General features: G+C 36.0%; 1 protein-coding gene across 1 annotated transcript in view; it reads right to left on the bottom strand.

Moving 5' to 3' along the window:
* FOXP2 (forkhead box P2) overlaps positions 1-22500 on the bottom strand; it is a 283948-nt gene that overhangs the window by 5766 nt on the left and 255682 nt on the right. Inside the window, exon 18 of the mRNA XM_058805027.1 lies at positions 21585-21748. Within this exon, the coding sequence (XP_058661010.1) occupies positions 21585-21748 (164 nt within the window). The remainder of the gene's footprint in view (positions 1-21584; positions 21749-22500) is intronic.

The raw sequence follows: 22500 nt of genomic DNA, 5'->3' as shown, positions 1-22500 counted from the left end.
CAGCAAATCAAGACTAAAAATCAAGTAGTTCAGATGTCCACACAGAAATAAATTTCCTAGGTTGTTCTGCCAGAAGCTTAAGAAAGCTTTCTAAGCTTTATAAAACACTGCCATACAAGCATCTCTTTCTGGAAGAGTAAATACAAGGAATAACACATTGGCTCATGAAACAAACATTTCTCTCAACTTTAGAGTTTGTTTTTCAAAATCAAATGTTGAAAGGCAAAGTTCAGGCATGAACTTTGGTTAGAGATGGATTTTATATATGTTCTAAGAAAGCAACTATACAAGATACATATGAAAACTAAAAACCTTTTCTGTTTCTTTTCCACAGGCAAAAGATTTGATGATTTGTGTATTTACAGACAGAAATACGTTTAAATGTGATTATTTGCAAATTTTTTCACTACTATTTTGTTACACAATGGGAACATTGTGCTAAAAACAAATTCTCATGTGAAGTATTGAGTATTTAAATATAAATACTGAATAAATATTTCTGTATTCCATGACTTCTTACTAATATATATGCTACTCAAATTCTAAAACCCATAGCTTAGTGATTTTGGACTTGTGATCAGAACTTTCTGATCTACTATATAATTGAAATCTGTATTTTAGGAAAGTTTAGCATCATTTCTTGATGAACCAATTGTGTTCAGTACTAGTCAATACTTTTTATTAATGACAATGAAGATAGAATGAAGAACATTGTTATTAATTTCATAGATGTCAACAACTAGAGAAAACCCTGGTAGAGAATTAGGAAAAAAAAAACCTGTTACATGATGAAAGACTGAAAAATGGATTGTCTTAGGCTATAGAAAGAGCAACGGGTCAGATGCTAGAGTTAAAAATTAGTATAGACAATGAAACACTGAAACAGGTTTTTGGGGGAGGCCTGGAGTCCCCATCTTTTTGGGCCTTTCCTAAATCATCCTTGGAGTTAGGTACACATCTGTGAGAAGTATGTTAAGTCCCTGCTTACTCTGGGATAATAAAGGGATGATGGATACATCTCTTAGCAAGTACAAGTGTGACACCATGTCCAAATGTCCACAGCAAAATGTCTGTCTCCTTTGAAGAAGCGCTGGCAAAATACACCTCTGCCTGAGCTCAGGGTGACAATGCAAGGTCACACACAGAAAGCAAGGAGATGAATGCAGCAGCAGCAGCAAAAAATAGGCTAAATTAACACAAAGAACTTTTTGGTAAAGATATAAACAAATGAACATCCTCATTTCCTTCTCTACAATTGATGGATCTACAATTATAAAGAAGAGTTTTCCTGTACCCCAGCACTTTCAAAATAATACTCTCTGTGAGAGATGTTTTTAATATAAAAGAAGGATTCTAATATCTTGCAGATCTGCCTACTCATCTCAATACATTGCTTTTTCTTTGCTCATAGATTGCAGAACATGACGTTCCTCTTTCTCTGTGGCTGCCTCAAACATTCATTCTTCTGCCTGCTTTACAGCTTCACATGAAGATTTTTCTCTCATTCCTTGCAACTAACTGGCAAATGACAACTGCATACTGTATCCTTAAAGAAATCACCATTTCTAACATTTAACTGGAATTACTGCCAGGAGACAGGTAACAGTTGCTGGACACTTACAAAGGCCTTATGAAGACTGTAGGCTTTTGGAGAAGAGCTCTGTGCTTCCAGAGGAAAAAGAAAGATAGCAGGCCAGGCAGCTGAGAGATAAATATCTACTAGGAAGGAATGTGTAAAGTAACTTTCAAATATTTAGGGATGAAGCCAAATTCTCAAAGTCGGCAATAACTCATCTGATACAAGGTGAACTTGTCTTCTGAATTTTGCAGAAGATTAGACTGATCCTACCTAGGGAAAATGTGTTTAGTAAAACGGTTATGAAAACCCTGCTAAAATGTAGACAACAGCAACAAAACAAGTGTTACATTCAACTTCTAAACATCAGAACATGTGCTGTTGCTGAGAAGAAAACAACCAGATCGTATAACCAAGTACATGATTTCTTAATTAAATTGAGTTGAGCTGGTGTCAACAAGAAGAAAACATACTTGATACAATATTCTCATTTATGAATAGCACATTTTCTACAGTGGATGCACTTCACATCAACTTTAACGTAAGGGGATACCAAATAAAGCAAAACTGCAGTGGGAATTAATGACAAGGAAATATCAATAATTACAACAATTTTCAGATTTTTTTAGTAAAATAGGACTCATTCTAGGCTTTGAATAAAAGATTCAATTATTCTTTGGAAAACATATGAAGGCAGACAATGCCTTTTATAACCACCAGCATTGTGTTACTACAGTAATCCTTTTCTTCTTCCAAACAAGAGATTTAACAATTTAAGTTTCCCTGTATATCTTTCATGCGATTCTATAGAAGGAAAAAAAAAAAAGAATTAGTTCATTAGTTCATTTCTCATTTGTATATGTGAAAAATAAAAAGAAAAAGCACAAGAAGTCCAGAGGTTAATTCTGAAAGTTGCCAGGAAAATTCCAGGATTCAACCCCTCTAAGATTCCCAGTGAACAAACTCCACATTCAGATCTGGGTCGTCTAAATATTGTTGCCCATATCCACCTAAAATCTTTAATGTTCTGCTAAAATAATTTAAGAAAAAGTGCTGTGGGACATCACGACAGAGAGATTTAGGCAGTTAAATCAATGTAATGACTGGCAGGGAAAATACTTTGCTTTTGGCTTTGTATTGAAGTGGTGGTAGATGTGGAGAGAGAGAAGCTGCCTAGGTCAATGTGCTTACTGTGAGCTTTGTAGCCAAGAATATGATTTGCAACAAGTCATGTAATTCTTTTAAGCTCTTTTGGTGCCTTTTTATTCCACTCAGGGGTTGCAATAATCAGTCTAAAATCATGAAAGGATAATCTTTTTGCTGGGTTGCAGCTGAAAGTATTTTGTATTGCTATGGAGACTTAGGCACCTAGTAACACTAGGGAGTTTTTTACTTTGGTATTCAATGGCACAAAGGGCAATAAATTACATCATGTCTTGAAGTCCCTCCCAAGCTTATTTTGTGTGAGACTAATTTTGATACTATTGACTCACAGCTTTCCAAGTGACTTCATATAGAAGTGTATAAAGACAACGAATTTTCTAAAACATAGATGAAGAAAATTTTCCCAGGGGAATCTTTGGGACTGAAAAATTTCTAAGCCATATGTGTCGTGGCAAACTACATTGATTTTCTTTGAGTTTATGTTTGTCCATTAAACAAATAGAGTTTCTTAGGAGTTAAAAAAATAAACTAAATAATCAGGTAGGTCTCCAGCAACTTTAACTATTTCTCAAACCAGCTGATGTTCTATTTGATCCATTCTTCCTCACAATTCTGTAGACAGCCTTAAGCCCACAAACATTACATCTTCAAAACCAATTGGTTAGTCTGCAGGTATTCCTTCAACTCTACTATCGACTCACTATCACTGTTCACAATTACTGTGCCTCAGTAATGAAAAGAAAGAAACTGAATGCTTTTACGGAACTCCACTTTTCCAGTGTAACTTTTAATATCAGAAACCTGCATTTTTTATTTATGTTTTTGCTTATTACCAAGAGTTGCCCTCAATTCTTTTATGTAGTGGGCACCCTGCACTACAAGTGCAATTCTTATTCAGCTACACAAAGGGTTCCAGTAAATGCTGGGAGAAGATTCACAGCTACAGAATTCTTCAAACTGCAGAAATATGAAAATATTTGTGTCCAAGCCAACAAGGTGAGCTACTATGCTCACATAATTCTGTGGCCACTGTAATAATTAGTGTATGCTTTCATATTTTCATATGGTAAAAAAGTTTAAAATATTTATTTTTATCTGAAGCATTTTTGCTTTCTAAAGGCTTCTTTGCATTAAGCATTTTCCAAGTTTAACATGTTGAAATATATTATGTATAACTTCTTTGCTGTCTCTTTCCTAATAGAGGAGAATGACTATATCCTCGGGAAATCTATCTTGCCAATATAGCTATAGATCTGCAGGATGTCCCATGGCAATATTGAAAGAAAAGCTTTCTTTTCCATTCCACTATTTCAGATTTAAAATTTTTATATTTATACTTTGCTAGAAAAATGGGGACAAATCCTCAAATCCTATAATATTTTCATGTTATCTAATTCTTACTCTGTCTTCCTACAATTTTTTGCTATTATAAACAGTTTATTATTTTTTCTAAGTAGAAGTGAACTGTTTATTGATGTGAATATGTACAGCCACATGGGGAGATACTAATCCAAATATTGAGAAAGGAAGAAAGTATTAGACGAGTAATTAAATATGCTACAACTGTCACAGAATCCATTATTATTCCTCCTTGAAGAACACTTCCCACATGTATTTATCACATGTACTGAAATGATGAAGAAGTGGCATTATTTCTAGATAAAATAATGCCTATATGCAAATCTCTGGCTTTAAACAAGAAAGGGAGGAAGGTCCTGTTGTCACATACCCTTCACAGGAAGCTGAGGGTGTGCTACCTCATTTCACTAATGAGAGAGTGAAGCTCCAATATCCTGGTGGAAGAAGACCAGAAATACAATTCTAATCCTGTAGAAGCACTGCTCCTCAGTGGGGGTGTTTATGGATGTGCTTTATCAACCTTCCACTTTCAAATTACACCCTGGGCCCTCCAAGAGACATTTTTTAAACAAAAATGGAAGTAACATCCTTTTATTTTCTGAAATGCAACACTGGAGCACTAAATATACCTTTGAAATATACTTATTTTGATATTTATCATTTTATCCATCACCAAGGATTTCAAGTCTACCATGGTGGAGTTGGGAGTTGCATTGACTTGGCAATAGAAAACAGAGGCAACAAACAGTCCTAACTGGCAGGCACTGCTGCGGATGCTGACAGGAGATAAAAGTTCATAGGAAAAGATAATTAGGCCTAAAGTTTGTCTTTAGTTCATTGCTAGAGGAGATGGCATAAGATGGAATTAATGATCAATGGTCACAAAGTGCCTCTGGCACATCAAGAAAGGTAGGAGCAAGAATGAATGAGTTTGTGTAAGTCAATTATTGCTTTTACAACCTCTAAACTAGACTTTCCTCTTTATAGTATCTGTTGATAAAATTTTAGCAGTCAGTGTAGAAGCAGCTAGTGCTCTTCATGCCCTCCCATCAACTACATTAGAATAAAAGGGAGCTAAGTCCCTTGGAGCAGGGGTAAAGAAAAATAATAATCACAAACCGCATAGTTACCAACTGCATAAAACTGGTCTTGCAAGTACAACTTTTCTTTCTTTTAATAACTTAAAAAAGATGTAAATTCAGTTATTGTTGCATCAAGATCCATCCCTTTTGTGAGCACCTGATATGACTTTACTAGTATCTGTAAAACAAAATCCAGAACATCTTTCTCCTTACACCTGATTGCTAAAATTGCTACATTGCTTCTGCCCACTCTCTCAGTGGTTGTTTTAAAGAACACTCATGCTAGGATCACTGGGTAATGCAGTTTAAGGGCTCTCTAGGTGAACCTGCTGCCTAAAGAAGGCACAGACAGAAGGTCACAACAGGAAGGCTTGGAATTTTATCCAGTCACGTTTGGAAAACCTTAGAGGATATGGACTATACAACTTGCTTGTCAACAGCCCCATCCACTGCCTCACTGTCCTCATGAGGAAAGAGGACATATATCCATATTTCTTTATGTCCAGTTGGAAATATTCATTTTAACTTATGCCCTCTGTCTCTCATTCTACCACCAAAATAAAGAGCCTGCTTCCATCTTCTTGCTTATCTTCCTATAGGTACTGAGAGTCAGGTCTCCTCAAAGCCCCCTCTTCTCCAGGCTGATCTAGTTCAGCTCTCTCTGGCTCTCCCCAGAAGGCAACTGCTTCTTCTTCTGACCAGGTGTGTAGACTTTGGCTGAACTCGCCTCAGTTTACTGCTGTAATTCTTAAATTTGAGGTGCCAAAACTGGACTCAGATGGGGATTTTCCTTCCTTGGTGCAAGGCATGGCATTTCAAAAAGCTCCTCTTGGCCAAGTCCTTCAGCCCATACAGGTCCTCTCAATGGCCATCTTACCCTTATGCATATTGACTGTTCCCCTAATTTGATACCATGTGCAAACCTAATGAGAAAGAGTTCCATCCTGCATCATATAAGATGTTAATAGGATGGGTCCCAGAATATTCAGCACTCCAGGAGAAATCAGAGAATACCCAGGTATTGCAAATGTAAGACTAGAGTAAAAGTCAAGAACAAGTAATAACTGGATGTGACGATCTAGCATGAAAATAGCAGAGGAAAGCTACTCTGTATATGAGTGCCTATGTATGTCTAATATCAGAGGGGAATGGGGCAGCAGGAAGATACTCATTATTACCTGAAAATCTGAACTAAAAGAAAACATAGTGCTATCTTAAAGAGAGGAATATGCCACAAGCTATGTAGGGTGTCTGGAAAGGAAGTTCTAAGAGGGCTCTTTAATGAAGAAAGAGTAAAAAGAAAAAAAAAAAAGAAAGAAAAGGGTGATTTTATCTATAGCTTTTGGGGTTTAGGGGAATATAGACAGCAGAAAATATTAAGACATTACACTTATATTAGCAAGAAAAACAAAACTCAAGTCTTTAAAAAAAACTTACTAACTTATTGGTTAACAGGCCATATCCAATTAGTCTTGACATAAACAGAGAGAATAAATGAGAAAATATTTCTTGCTTGGATTTGCATGGATAAAACTATTCTGGATTTCAACATTGCTGATTTTGCTAATGTTATAGAGTAGTAAGAGTGTAAAAAGTTTCAAAGACCAAATGAAAGATTTCAGATCTGGGAGAGCTTCTTGTCTTATTTAGAAAAAAGAAAAAAAAAGGCAAAACAAATATAAAAATATTTTGAGAAACTGAAATTGAGAAATGAGACTGTAAGAAGTTACAGGAAATATCAGAAGGAGATTAGGAATGATTCGGAGTGACTGAAAGTAGAATAAGAAATGAGGGAAAGCCAAAGATATAAAGACAAAGAGTTTCCTTGGATGAACTCCAGATCTCATTTAAGTCAATGGGAAAATTCCCCTTGACTTCATTAAAGCCATGATTTTGCTTCAGAAGTTTATTCACAGAAGCTGTAAGTAAAATATGTAATGCATCTCACAGAACGTTTGGGGAGAAGGGGGAATAACCAAATATGAAACACACATTTTTCTACCAGATGAATGAGGTGGAATAACACGTATATGTAAGACCAGTAATTTTACTTGCTCTATGAGCCTTCCAAGAATAATGCTGCAGTAAACAAGGGGAGCAGATGGGCATATTTAAATTCACAAATTCCCGTGAGAAACTTCCAAAAATCCAACTCATACTAAAAGTAGACACAAAGATTTGTCAGTAATAAAAGTAATTTGATGAAGAACAAAAGATTATATCACAACAAAGAGGCAGTTTAGCAGCAAGTCTCTAAGATCCTACATTTGATTTCTATTTTGAAAAGAATTATGAATAGCCTTGAAGATATAAACAGAGATAAAAACATGATATACATATATAGATTAGTTATTTGTGAAGTTAACTGTGAAAAAACCCCAAAGTTGACAATTCATGGCAAAATCAATTTACTGCTGACAAACAAAAGAAAGGAAATAAACTATTCATATACGTCCATCTACTATAACCATTTGGGAAATATATTATGAATCTTTCAATGGTGCTTCTGCTTGAGGAATCAAATCCTGTTAGTATGTTAGACTAACTAGGAGAGAAAAATGACAAGAATTATACAAAAAATGTTTATGTATTTGTAAGTAGGCCCTCACTTAAACTTCTATAATCCATGTACCTGACTACCCTCCAGCTATTACTCACTCATCCCAAAAACCATACAGAAGAATCCAGGAAAGAACAGAAGTGACCTGTGGCACGGGAAACATACCTGTGGGAGGAAACTTTGAATCAATTTAATTTAGCTGCGTCTGAAGCCAACATAAGAGGAGAGGCTTGGAGATATGAGTAATAGTGAGGTACTAAAAATATGGAAACATGGGAAAAAGGACACATTCACCTTTGTCTTAAACTTAAAGGTTTAATATTTATTTAATTTATTATGGCAGATTTATAATAATTTTATCCTTACAGCTATCACACTACTAATTTATTATAAAAATAAAAGGGCATAATGCAACTGCAAAAGAGAAGTTTCTAAAATCCTCAGTATGTTACACAGTTAATGAGCTCTGATTTTCAAAATTATTACATATTTAAATCCTATTTAAAATATTAAGTATTCAGTAATTCCAAGATGCCATCTATCATTAATCTAAAGGAAAAATGTTTTAACACATATTGACCTTCACACTGCAGAAGCCAGCTAGCCATTAATTCATGGACACTAGGAGCAAACCTCTTGTTTTTCCTTTCTATAGCATATGCACTTACCAAGTCAGGGATGACTTATACAAACACATTTGATCCTGAAGAGGCTGGAGTTGGTGCTTGGTGCTCCCTGCCCTATCCATTTGGGCCAGCCCAAGCGCATACAATTATCAACTGGCTCTCTTCAAATGAGGAACAGTTAAACCAATGAGTTTCTTTTTGAAGGAAAGTCTGAAAATGGCCATTGGTGGCATACCAAAATTAAAAGGAAAATATGCAAAACAAGTTTTTGAAGAATTTTGACTTTATAGTAAGGAGTCTGAATGGAAAAAAAATGTTGAAAATAATTTTAAAAAATTCTCAACAATCAAACATGTTCTGTTCTTTTTTTAACTTACTTTAAAAAAATTAGCTTTGTATAGAAAAACTTTTAGAGTATAAATTGACTGATTTAATTTGACAATGTCATTTTCCTTTAACAAAGTAAATTATTTCATTGATTAAAAATGGGCAGTGAAAACATACAGAGGATTTTTTTATCTTATGAAACTTATAATTAAATTGAGCAGGTCTTAGTGTTTTGTCTATTGTTTGGGGTTCTCTTTTAAAATTAGTATTATTTTTAGACTTGGAAAGAAAAGGCAAAGACTATAAATATGAATACCCCATTTGCACTAATATATTAAATTCTGAACATAGATAAAGACATCTTTCTGAAAAAATGGCATATTAAGAATAAACTTTCTTTAAATATCAAATGAAGCTTAAAGCTCACCTACAATTAGCCTTTCTTACAGGATCAAATTTTTTAAGAATCAAGTTCTGACTAAGAAGATAACATTAACATAGATTTCTGATTCTAGCAACTCTTACTAAAATTCCCATCCTTGACATTTGCTTGCTCCCTTTGGTGTCTAAATAAATGTATTTTCCCTGTGATAGAACCACAAGAAAGTAAAAACTTGACTAGAAATTAGCTTAGGGCACAGGCGTCTAAAGTCTTTCAACCCGTCAACTGCATCTAGTTCAAACGTCTAAAGTTAACATGCTAAACAAAGAAAAGTATTAGGGAGAAAAAGCACAGAAGTTTTTAAGGCAAAATTTCAAAGCAAAGTGACAAAGTACTAGAGATTTCAGTGTGAATATTTTTGAGGTTATTGAAGAACCATAAAAAGTAGCAAGCCCAGAAAACAAAGTTCAAGACAAGAGGTTGTGGATCTGGCATGCTCTGTAGTGCCTAATGGTTGGAATGTTTTAAAAATTGTACCAGTTACACAGAAACTTAGCAGCAGCAATTAAGTATCTCAGTCTTATTTGTGGGTTAGAACCAACAAATATTCTCTATGCAAAATCTGGAAAGCTATCAAATGATCCTGGAAAAGCTGAGGGAGAAATTGAACTGTGCTATATATAGGATTTGTACATTTTAATATAAATACATGCCATATAAATTTTTCTATTTCTGTTGAAAACTTTTACCTCAATAATACTCTTGGGAAACATAGAGCTGATCAGATAAATAATATGGAACAACTCCCTCAAGGGAGTTTACAGCTCCTCCAAGTTAAGCGTCATTGGCAAACTCGGTATCCCTTCCAGTCCTGAATCCATGTCATTCATAAGGATGTTGAAGGGCACAGGGGCAAGGATGGAGCCCTGATGAACCCCATTAGTGACAGGTCACCAGTCTGATGTCACCCCATTCACTGTAGCCCTTTGTGCCTGACTCATGAGCCAGTTGCTCACCCATCACATAAAGTGTTTATCCAGCTGAGTGCTGGACATTTTGCGCAGAAGGATCCTGTCAGAGACAGTATTAAAAACTTTACAGAAGACCAAAAAGATCACATCTACTGGCTTTCCTAGATCAAATTATCTTGCCATAGAAGGAAATCAGGTTTGACAACTTGACCTTCCCACTCATGAAGCTGTACTGGCTCTGACCAGTGATTGAGTCGTCCTTCTCTTTTTCTCTTTTTTTTTCCTCAATACTTTCCAGAATAAGGTCTTCCATGATTTTGCCAGACACTGAATTGAGACCTACAGGCCTGCAGTTTCCAGGGTCCTCTTTCTTGCCTTTCTTGGAAATTGGGGTGACATTCACCAGCTTCCAGTCAGCTGGGACCTCTCTGGATTCCCAAGACCGCTGGCCTAGCTTAGTCTACTAGAACAAGCCTGGAGAAAGGCCAGCTCTTCAGCTGTGGTTTTTTTTGTTGATGATAGTATTTAACAAGTAGAACCAGACACCACACTCAACACAGACAATTGGGTCAAACTGGCCTGTTAAGGACTTTCTGCACTACCCTTGCTGACATTTTTCATATTAACTGAATTTTATGCTCACTATGTTGGCTCTGCGAGGCCAACTTTCAATTTGATCATAAAAATAAGAGCACTTAAAAGAATTTGCAATGATAGCTGTTCCAAATTACAAAATAAATGGATATGGACAATTCAGCTACCTTTGTAAAATGTGGCATACATGAAAAAGTCCCTACTTTTTCAAGATTTATGATACGGATAAAAGGAAACAGGGTTAGAAGGAACTTCAAGAGATCATAAAGTCTCTTAATTTACTTTCCCTACCCCAAAGTAGGATCATTTATAGTTAAATCACTTTTGACTACTTGAATTTATTCTTAGAAGCTTCCAGTATCAGTGGTTCTAAAGACTTTCTGTGCTGGTACACATTATCAGCACTTTATTATCCTAAATTCTGAAAGGTGTTTTTTTTCTGGTGTCCATCCTAACTGTTCTTGCCAAAATACCAGTCACACAGAATCACAGAATCACAGAATTTTCAAGACTGGAAGAGACCTATAAGATCATCTAGTCCAGCTGATGTTCTAACTGTTCAGCTAGATCATGGCAGCAAGTGCCACATCCAGTCTTTTTTTAAATTCTTCAAGGGATGATGCCTCTACCACCTCACTGGGTAAATGATTCCAGTTTCTGACCACTCTTTCTGTAAAGTATTTCCTTCTTACTTCTAACTTACATCTAGCTTGACGCAACTTGAGACTGTGTCCTCTTGTTCTATCCGTTGTCACCCGGAGAAAGAGGCCGACCCCCAGCTCACCACAGCCACCCTTCAGGAAGTTGTAGAGAGCGATGAGGTCGCCCCTGAGTCTCCTTTTCTCCAGGCTGAACAACCCCAGCTCCCTCAGTCGCTCTTCATATGGCTTGTGTTCCAAGCCCCTTATTAGTTTCGTTGCTCTCCTCTGGACACACTCAAGTAACTCGATGTCCCTCCTAAAGTGAGGGGCCCAGAACTGGATACAATACTCCAGGTGAGGCCTCACCAGTGCCGAGTACAGGGGAAGAATGACCTCTCTGCTCCTGCTGGCCATACCATTTCTGATACTGGCCAGGATGGCACTGGCCCTCTTGGCTACCTGGGCACATTGCTGGCTCATATTCAATCGACTGTCAACCAGCACCCCCAGGTCCCTTTCCACCTGAGCACTGTCCAGCCACTCCATCCCCAGCTTGTATCGGTACAGGGGGTTATTGTGGCCGAAGTGCAATACTCGGCACTTGGACTTATTGAAGTTCATCCCATTTGATTCTGTCCATTTGTCCAGCCGTTCCAAGTCTCTCTGGAGAGCCCTACACCCCTCTAGTTGATCTACACTCATACCCAATTTGGTATCAGTCAATTATTTCTTGTCCCATTCTCCACAGACAAGTTCTTTCCCATCTTGTCTGAACTGCGTTCTAAAGGCTGTCATCATTTCCCACCTAGTTCCTCTCTTCTCAATAAAACGAGTGTTTTTAGTCTTTCCCCAGTCTTCAGAAAAGACCAAGCAGAAGAACTCTGTGGAAGACAGAGCTTGTAACATTCCTGTTAAGCATGCTCTCAACAGCCACCTACCTTTGTCAGCACATATTCGTCACCAGCCTCTAGTATTAAGAAAGACTGCATCCAGTCATTCTAACTTTTTTCAGAACATTTCACCAAACTATTAACATATGAATATTCATATTAGCATATGAATATCATGCTTCCCATTTCTATACTATTGCAGATTTACCATTTAGATGTCAAGAGTAACATGTCAGATGAATATGCTATATCTGTATCATCTCTGCAAGAAAACACAAATACAGTCTGCCTGCAGACTGAGCTGATTAGGAAATATCTGAGATATCACAGAGCCTAGATTAACATATCCTGCCTCTTAGTCATGTACTTTGACCTGTGCTTAACACAGATTTCAGCTTCATAGGGCAGGGTATTCCTGGCAAACAAAATATATACAGTCCAATACAATTGCCATTAACACATCTATTTGTATCTTGCTACAAAATAAATATATATGTGGTTTAAATTGTACTTCCAGTAGCTCCAGATAGATACAAACACATTATTATTTCTGTCATAATGTTATGAATCAAAGGGCATGATAGTTACAGAAAACTATTTGATGGGTGCTCATCTCATGGCATGCCACCAGGCATGGTTTGCCTCTGGGCTTTATGTACCTGTAGCACAGTCAGTGGCAACTGGCTTTTTGTCAAACCTTTCTCTAAATGAAGGGATGCTGCTCTACAGGGGGACAGAACTGTAAGTAATATACACCTTCTATTCAAACTGCATCTGAAGGTCCTTCTCAAAACCCAAGCAATTCAATTACTACCTAGAGACTGTAAGAGTTTGGGGTAGGGATTTGACAACCCTTTTTGTTTTGCCTTTGTACAGCACTTCCCAGAACAGGGCCCCCAATCCATCCATAATAGTGTATATTAAAAGAAACCATAACAGTTTAGCTGAATATAGCTGAAACACACTTTTCCCCCACAGGAACAGAGACAAAGAAGAAACACATTACATACAAGCACATCTGGAATTCTTCACAAAACCTGTTAATACCTACCCACCATAACTAAATCCAAACTGAGTCTTTTTATGGAATGGCTTGTAGACACATGAGGAAAATGGACAGTCTGACCTATCAGAAACAGTCTGTTTGGTCTACAAAATAAAGAGTCAAGGTTCACACTGTGCTCTCTAGAATACATTGGTGAAATTTGAGGAAGAGTAAAAAAGACTCTGTAAACTAAAACCCATATCAGTGAAACTAAATTGGAATATATTTAGCCTGGAAATTGGAATATGGCTTATAATCATCAAAACAATGAAGTTTCACAACGTCTTTCAAATTTGAGAGGGACTATGAGAGTTTTAGGAGAGGAACTGTAATAAATGGTTGCCCACAACATGACTCTTATCTCCTGTGTTCATAGAGCAAGAGGAGATAAAACCTCTGAGGTAATTTTTTTCAGCTATGATGTCTGATAATGCCAAATTTGCAAGAAATGAAGAGAAGGAAGAAAAACATGAAGAGAAATAAAAATCAGTTTTGGGGGAAGTCCCTAATTACCCAGACTACTACTATTATAGCATAGCACAGCATCAAATAAACATATCCCCTTACCCATCTCAATCAGAAGCTTAATAAAGTCTTCAAAAAGCATCAGTGGAGTGGTCACAATCATACAAAGATCCTGCAACATCCTTAAATCCTTAGCAATGGCAACAGTGGAACAATGAACTTGGTAAAAACTTGGTATAGGAGGGAGACCACTGGATACATTCAGCTCATTTAAGGTACACTTTCAATGTTGCTGCTCATTTGGAGAAAACCACCAGAATACTTGCAGTTTGAACCCTAAGAGAAATTACATCAGGGTTGTATCACACATGTGCATTCCCAGCACTGATGTAAATCAAAGGCTTTTTTTAGACACAACTGCACTTCACCAGAAGATTGGGAAGTTTGCCTTTGCAAATGGACTTTACCAGGTATAATCATGTTTTAGCCATCTTGAGATTTAGTAACTTTACCATGACCTAACCATGGGTTTCACACGTGATGAAGTCTTTCTATAAAGTCTTACAAAAAACCAACCCTGAATGGGAATTTTTAGTCTTTTAAAATGTGTAAAGTCTCTAGTTTTCTATTAACACTAAAGATTAAGCAATAGTCAAATAATACTTTCTCAGCCTAATGTCCTACATTTTTCAAGGAATGCTTGGATTTATGGATCATAATTTAAAATACTGGTATAAGTGTTATCAATTGGATATAATTGTATGTTTTTATTTGACTCTTCATGTGAAAGATAAGTTTAAAGACACATTTTGGGCACATGTATTTAGGAAATTGTATTTAGAGAGTCCACTTTCAAAAATTTTGGCTTATAATATCACAGTTATTAAAAAAATGCAACCATCAATAGTGGATAAAATTTGTTACTGTCTGTGCAGTTTTAGAAATACACTTTAACAGCACTGTCATTTCGGCTTTTGCATTGTGCAAAGACAAGATTTTCTTATGAACCAATTTTGGGAGTTTGCAGAGAAATTTAGTTGTGCAATGTCAAACAAATTTTTAACATCTGCAACAACACTTAGGATGCTGCCTTTTCTTATACAGACCTTTTATGTGAAAAGTAGAAGTACCTTGTCCATAGACTGAGAATTCCTGATAGCAGTATGACAAATTTTCAGCAAGACAGCTTCCAAAAAGATTCTGTGAAGTCCCACAGGAGCCTAGCAACTTCTATAAGCCATGCTATGGGGATCTGACTCTTTTCAGCTGAAGGCACTGTATCTCTGGAGTGATCTTTTTGTTAAGAGCATTGGGAATGTACTCTAGAAGTGCAACAACTGGGGCTGGAATAATGTAAAAAAGAAATAGCAACTTCTGATCAAAAGTAAGCCATATAACATTTAAGAAGTTAGAGATGAAATGATAAAGAACTGGACCATCAGCGTTGGAAAATAAGTAAATTGATGAACAGAAGCAAAAATAGAGGACAAATGAACTAAAAAGTAAAGTAATGTAAAATAAAAATTTAAAAAGGAGAATATAAATATTTAGGAAAATATTCAAGTGAAAAGTTGTTTCAATGAGAATGGTGAAAAATATTATTAATCAAAACACCATTGCTTATTTTTCCAAAAGCCAAAATTATTTCACTGCATATTCTCACAATAGAACTTCTTTCAATGGGAATATGCTCAGACAAAAGGTATAACCTTTAAGGTCCCATTTCGTAGCTGTTCCTCTTTTCATATAAAAATAAAAGTCAATTGTTGTCACAAAGTCTCTATGTCCATTATCATCCTTATGTTAGATTTATGAATAAAAATGTGTGAAATTAAATTATACAGGCATTAAAATATCATGTGATTAGGTGAAACGTTTTTGATGAACAAGGATACCCAGAAATACTGCAATTGCTACCACATTCATCTGCTCAATTACATGCTTCTCACCTATTTAATAATGCTTGTTACATCCCTGTTAATTGATGTGTTTCGCGAGTTTATTTTCTTATACACTATGTCAAGTCTTATACAATGAACAAGAGACTTGGATCATAGCAGTCCCCTAGAACAGAACAAGCCTCCAAGGTAAATGCAAAGAGATCATGAAATGGGACAATGAAACGATAACAAAAAAAAAAAAAAAAAAAAAAAAAAAGGAAGAAGGAAAGACAGGGGATTGGAACATTATAACATTATGAAGTTAAAGAAACAAGGGAATGAAAGGGATTAAAACTGGAATGATAGGTAACCTACTGTAAGTGGTGTGAAAGCTTAACAGTGGGGGACTAGAATAATCAGATATGGGAACGACCTGACAATGGAATGCTTTCAAACTGAAGCACCTCAAAAGTAAATGATCTTAGAGCAGAATAATCATATTTGCCTCTGGGAATAAAATTTAAAGATAAAAAAGTTTGAAAAAAAATAACAAGTTTGATGATTATGCAGATAGAACTGCAGAGAGAAATGATCCAGTCAGGGCAAGAGTGAGAAAAGGTAAAGGAGAAGGGTTGGGAACAACAGGAGAATAAAAAGAAAAGGTGACTGAAACCACAGATACTTGGAATTCACTTTTTCCACACAAAATCGAAGAAGAAGGACGACACTGCATAAGATTTTTTTTCCTTTTTATTTCTTTTTTTTTAAGATTGACTATTACTCTTGCTCATTTGGACAAAAGTTATCCTTTCTCATAACAACCTACCATAACATTTTCTAGAAACAGCTTTAAAGTTCATGGAATATATGTGTGTCTTGACATTTGGCTTCAAACAATTCCCGTCTAAGGTACTACCACTACAATAGCAGAACATAAAGACTCGTATAGATGATGTATGAACTCACTTTTTGAGAAGCAACTCTAAAATCTAATTTCTTGTTTTCACTTTTCTAAAATAGCTGTCAACAACTAAAATTCTAAAAATCAGAATGGCGTTAACTCCAGGATTCTGGATCTGCTGTTAGGAACTAGATTATTTCGGTAAATCGGTTGGAAGGAGTTTAATTGCATTGTCAGTCTGTATTCTCACAGAGTGAGCAGGGAGACGTCCATGATGACAAGTCCCTTTCTCAAAATCTCACCAGAGGGATATCTGTTTACCCTATCACATTTTCTTACTCCTTCCATTCCTTATTTAATGAACTGCAGTGAGTTTTAATGGAATGGTATAATCACCCCATTGTTTCCTATGGTAAGACTACATTTTCTCAGTCTGCCATTTTCCTTGTTTTCTCATGACCAATTTCTTTCAGTTTCCTCAACTGCTATGAAGAGTTTTGCAGATTAAAATTGTACCTCCCCCCCAACCAGGATCATACAATGAAGCAAAGTGCCATTTTGCATGATGCATTTGCCATGACCATAGGAGCTAGTGATGTGCTAAATATTCTGGTGATAAAACACCCAGGTCTGTGCCAGTTGCAATAATCACTGAAGTGTAATCAGTCTAATACAAATGCAGAGACAAACACCAGAAAAATAGCTGAACTTGATTTTCATCCCTTATTTGCCATCCCCAAGAGTGAGAACTCTTGGATGTATAATAGAGACAGGAAAAGTAATAGCACAAAGTTGATTTCACTATGATCCTGATCTTCATTTAAAAATATAAATTTATTACTTCTGAAAGAACTGACCTTCAAATCCCACCAAAGCTCTTCAGCAGTATGCTGGCTATTACATACAGGTTAAAAAGAAGTTGTGTTTTCAGTAATGCATGAACTGTCATTATTGTTCCTAAGCATCACCCCATGCCTCATTCAGTGCTGTTGTTTCTACAGGAATACTAAAACTTTTTTTCCCACAACCCACCTTTAACTGTACTTGTTTGGATTTGTTTTCTTTAGTTCAGAAATCTGCATTTATACTCCAAAGACGTGTACTGTGGAACTTACAGTTACATCCATGTACAATTGTTATGCAAGGTTAACAGCACGTAGTTTTACATAAATAATGAATCTTTGTGCATTAAACATCTTCAGTTCTGTTTGTTGCTTTGAAACCTGTTGCTTATCAGCTCTAACTCACAATAAGTTCAGAGAAGCAGTCCATGTTGAAATAATGAAAGAAGAAACAGTCTTAAGCATTGACTTAAAATACAATTGCCTGATATTGATTCTCGACAACTGATCTTAGAAGAAATTTAAATTTTGAACAGAATGCATATGCCCACAATAAGTAACACATTTTCTCAGTGAAGATTTATGTCAAGGAAGCACTCAGAGCCTACACATCAGGAATCAGTTTTAAAGGCCAGTCAAAGACAGAACTTGGATTTAATACTGCTGAAATACAGAAAGAAAATCTAGGACTTAAGATTCCACCACTCATATGCTGCATCCTGGACTATGGAATTGCCACCTTTTGTCAGATGGAGAAAGGAAACTGGGAGGCACACAGAATAAAATTTCAGATGCTTTATGCAATTATTAATATAAGCGTTATCCCAGCTACTAGGCCATGGTTAAACACCTACAACTTACTGTGGTATTTTTAAGTATTCAAAAGCATAAAAAATGGAGCAGATTATATTTCATTACCTGAGGCCAAAATTTTGGAGGTCTTAAAGTGCCCTGAATACACTGGATGGACTCACTGCACTTAACAAGCGTTGAAGTGTGATACAGTTACTTGAAGTTATAGACCTGCTGTCTTTCTCTAGTCAATGAACAGAGACTATTTTCTAAGCAGGTCGTTTTGCCTGCCTGTGTTAAGATACCTCGTCACAGATGGGTAAATTAATGACTCTAACTACTCTTACTACTGTGTCTCTTCAAAACCAGATGTGAAGTACTAGGTTCATATCCAAGAACTGAAACAATTTCCCCACTTTCTGACACCCAGTAGCACAGGCACTATAGTAACAGAAATCAATGTCTCTAATAATGTCCCAATGCTCAACCACAGATACATTGACTTCTGCACATACACACAAAATATGCTAAAACATTAATATGATCATCCCAAAATAAGACAGTTATGCTATCATGTGGTTTTATCATATCTGATAAAATGACAGTCAGTACAATTTTAACAACCAAATACCCAACTAAGATGCTTGACTTTGTCACTGGGACTCGTTTTGCATTTGCTGCTGAAATACCAAACAAATGACTCTCTCTAGAAGCTTGTCTAGAATCCAATGCACCTTCCCAATTGAATGCCTTGATCTCTAAATTGCACACAACTTCTTGCCTCCTTCTCTAATACCTTGCTCCATTGTTCCTGCATGTGTCACCTACAAGATGGCAGGCAACATTGCTCAGCATACACCTCCTGTTGTGGCTTCTGCCACCTCCTGGGAATCAGGAGATGGAGGTTTAATCTGCTTGGAGATTAACAGAGCCTCCAAATCTATAGGTGAGTGTAGTAATTATCAGACCTCAAGAACCCTTCTCTAAGGGACAAAAACCCACACTTCCTGGGTGAACCTTCTCAGGAGACTAAAAGTAAGTAGGTGCTTGTGCCAGTAAAATATCTTTTTTTTTTTTTTTGACTAGTTTATTAATTATTTTTCAGTTAAAAAAAAAGAAAAAAGAGATTATGTTATGTGTGGGCAATGCAAAATTTAAATTGTGTCTTCGTTGTTTGCCATATCCTTCACTTGTTTTACTTCTGTTTTGCTTTACCTATACTATTTTCTCATTTTCTTATGTAACAAAAATGAGGATCCCTGACCAATGTGGTCATGGAGGCAAGGAAGAGGTCTCTTCTTCCTTGCTCCTCTGCCTCTCATGCAAGCTTCTCCCTACCCTGGTCTTTCCTTGCAGATTCCATTCATTCCCTTTTTTCCCCCCAAAGAAACGGAGAAAATATCACATCACAAGTGAGTGGGCATCTAGATGCATCTTTTGGCTCCTTTGGCATCTTTGAGACCGAGAGTCTGATGGCTCTCGGTCTCACAGAAGCCCAGACTTCTTGCACCAAGTTTGCTGCATGGGATGAATGTGCATAGATTCTTTCTCCAGTTGTGTCTCAGGCATTTACATATTGCTGCTTCAGTCTATAAAGAACTGAGCAACATGTCCTCACAAGTTTCAAAGGAATCAACATAGCAAGTCCTGAAAATGCCTATTTTGACAAATGACATCATAAAAATGAGAGAGGAAGGTTCAATCTTGAGTTAGGGTGTAACTTAGGGTATTTGGCTTTGTTATAGGCAAGAATTACTTCAATATGCACTATTTTAGCTATAAACACAGCTATAAATGTAGCCATATCTACATAATCATATGCACAGATATCACAGTTTATCCAGCAGAATGGCAGACGGAACATAGGATATGTAAACAGATCTGCCTAACACTTACAAAACAACTTTAATAGCAAGTGTCATTCTTTTCTGTAAAGTAGCTGTTTTTAACACACATGATCTAACTCTTGTTTGCTCTTTAAAGTTTTATTGTCTTGGCATTTTATACAGGAAGAGAGCATTAGCATACTCAGGAGAACTGCTAAAAGTAAAAGGCCTCAAGCTACCCACTGCATGGTTGATAGCATCAAGCATGGGATATAAAAACTTTTGTCTGATTGCTCACTTTACTTGTTTTAGAGTAGTGTTACTCTCAAGAGCATATATTCATGTTCTTTCTACTTCAAGTTTTATTACTTCTTTTGTATTATTTAATACATCTAAAGACACTTCCAAAAGACAAATTTTTCCATTTTGAAAAAGTAATGGTTTGGAACCTGATAAAATATATGAATGTTCACAGTGTATTATTTTCAAAGGCAAGTAGAATAAATGTGCAATAAAACAATTAAATGCATGACAATAAACATTTCTATGTGATCACAGATATATTAACATGCCAAACAAAAGAAGAAAAAAATCAGTAAAATATTTTTTCTAAAAAAGGTCAGATCAAAATGGATTCTTAACACATCAGAGCATAAGTAAAAAAGGCAGTCTGGTCTCAATTACTCTTACTGTTAAATATCACACTCTAGCAATTAAAATGAACATTTAAAATGGGAAAGAGAAAATGGAATTAAAAAAGGCAAATGAGATCAGCTTTTCAAAACACTAAAAAAAAGACATCATCTTAGATACACTTAAAAAATCATCTTACAGTAGACTTAAAACAATGTCTACTTACATATCACACTGCTAATTATTATATAAATAACCTGGGAAACAATACCTCCAAGATACATGTTTTACTGTTTAGTAAACAAGAAACTGCCATGTTTGACACCACTGATTAAGGCCAGGCATTTCTAAAGCTTCAGACACATTTCTGAAATCCACAATACATCAATTTTTAATACTTCCACTCTCTCAGCTCCATTAAAAAGATGGTAGGGGAAAGAATTTAGAGTAATTAATGATATAGTTAGCTGCTAAATATTAATAGGAATCGTAGTCTTGCATAAAATATAACATATAAACCTTGCCAATACAGACGCACCAGTAATTAAACTTGAATACGTAATTACACTGATTTATATGACAGGCAAAAAGTTACACTTTACTGGCTTCTATGTAAACTGTGGGCAACAGTTAAACTTTGCATTTTATGGTTTGTATAAACGGGCAATATCTCTACTACAGTTCATAAATGGTTTGGAGAGTCATAGTTAAAATTACAACTAATTCCAGTGTGAACATTCTGTCTATACCTTACAAACCAGGCTCTGAAAATGACCACACAGATCAGCCTCCCATTACGTTCAGAGCTTGCAAGCAAATTGATGAGGTTTAAAAAAAAAAAAAAAAAAAAAAAAAGCTTAAAGCAATCACTACAAAGTAAATGAAGACTCATCTATTTAAATGTTTTAATATAAATGTTTAGTTTCAAATATGTAGCTCCAGATGTTTCACTTACCACCTTTCAAAGCTCTTTTGAATAATACTGTGTCTTAGGCATTTTTTCCTGAAAGAGAGCTGACTGCACTTACATGTGAGGCTGAGGAGAGCAGCCTGGACTGCTGTTTCCATTACTGTCAATGTGATCCAGCGAACCATTGAGATCTTCATGCACTGCCTGCAGTAAGCCACTGGATGCGTTATTTATCAGTCCCGGGTTACTCAGCAATGGTAAACTGCTCTCTGCCAGCGCAGCCTACCAAAAGGAAAAATAAAACCAAATTATTAGCCCATACATACACATAGCACTCTTACATGTATGAACATTTAGGAATATACACACACAGAACAGCTCATTTTGAGTATTTGTGTAAGTGGTCAGAAGGATTTTGTGCATTTCCAATTATTTTCACATTCTGTAAATAACAGCATTTCTACTTCTGGTTTACTCTTTCTTTTGCTTAGGTTTCATGATTTTCCATTATTAATTATGTTCTGATATTCATGGCACTTTCTAGTTTTACATCATTTTTTGACTTTGAATTACACTTAACCCCTTTGCCCTTCCACACAATGTATGGCTCCTTTATAATGCAGGCAGCTGCTATACTTTAAAAAATGACCAGAACTTAAATCAAAATAAAAAAGTCCTGACATTTGCCTCTTCTGCATAAAAATTATATATTATAATTAAACTTTAAAGTTTTTGCCATGAGCACCATGTTCCCCAACACTATGATGTGAAATCATTTATGACAGCTTGGATAAATATTAATGCATATCCACATGCATTTGCAAAAGCTTCTATCAATCTAACATTTGCAGCAAAACTGAATGTTCCAGATTTTACCACAGGGTGTCCTTCTTGCTTCTTCACATCAAAAGTAGCACGAATAAGAACTACTACTTGCAGTGCTAGGTAACACAACTTACTTGGCTGATAAACCCAGTTATACAGAATGACCATCAGGTCCACATAAACATACCGGGTAATTCTATACCAATGTA

Source organism: Ammospiza caudacuta, chromosome 5, assembly GCF_027887145.1.
Source record: "Ammospiza caudacuta isolate bAmmCau1 chromosome 5, bAmmCau1.pri, whole genome shotgun sequence".
NCBI lineage: Eukaryota > Metazoa > Chordata > Aves > Passeriformes > Passerellidae > Ammospiza > Ammospiza caudacuta.
The sequence above is the reverse complement of the archived record's forward strand: the minus strand, read 5'-3'. Positions and strand labels throughout refer to the sequence as shown.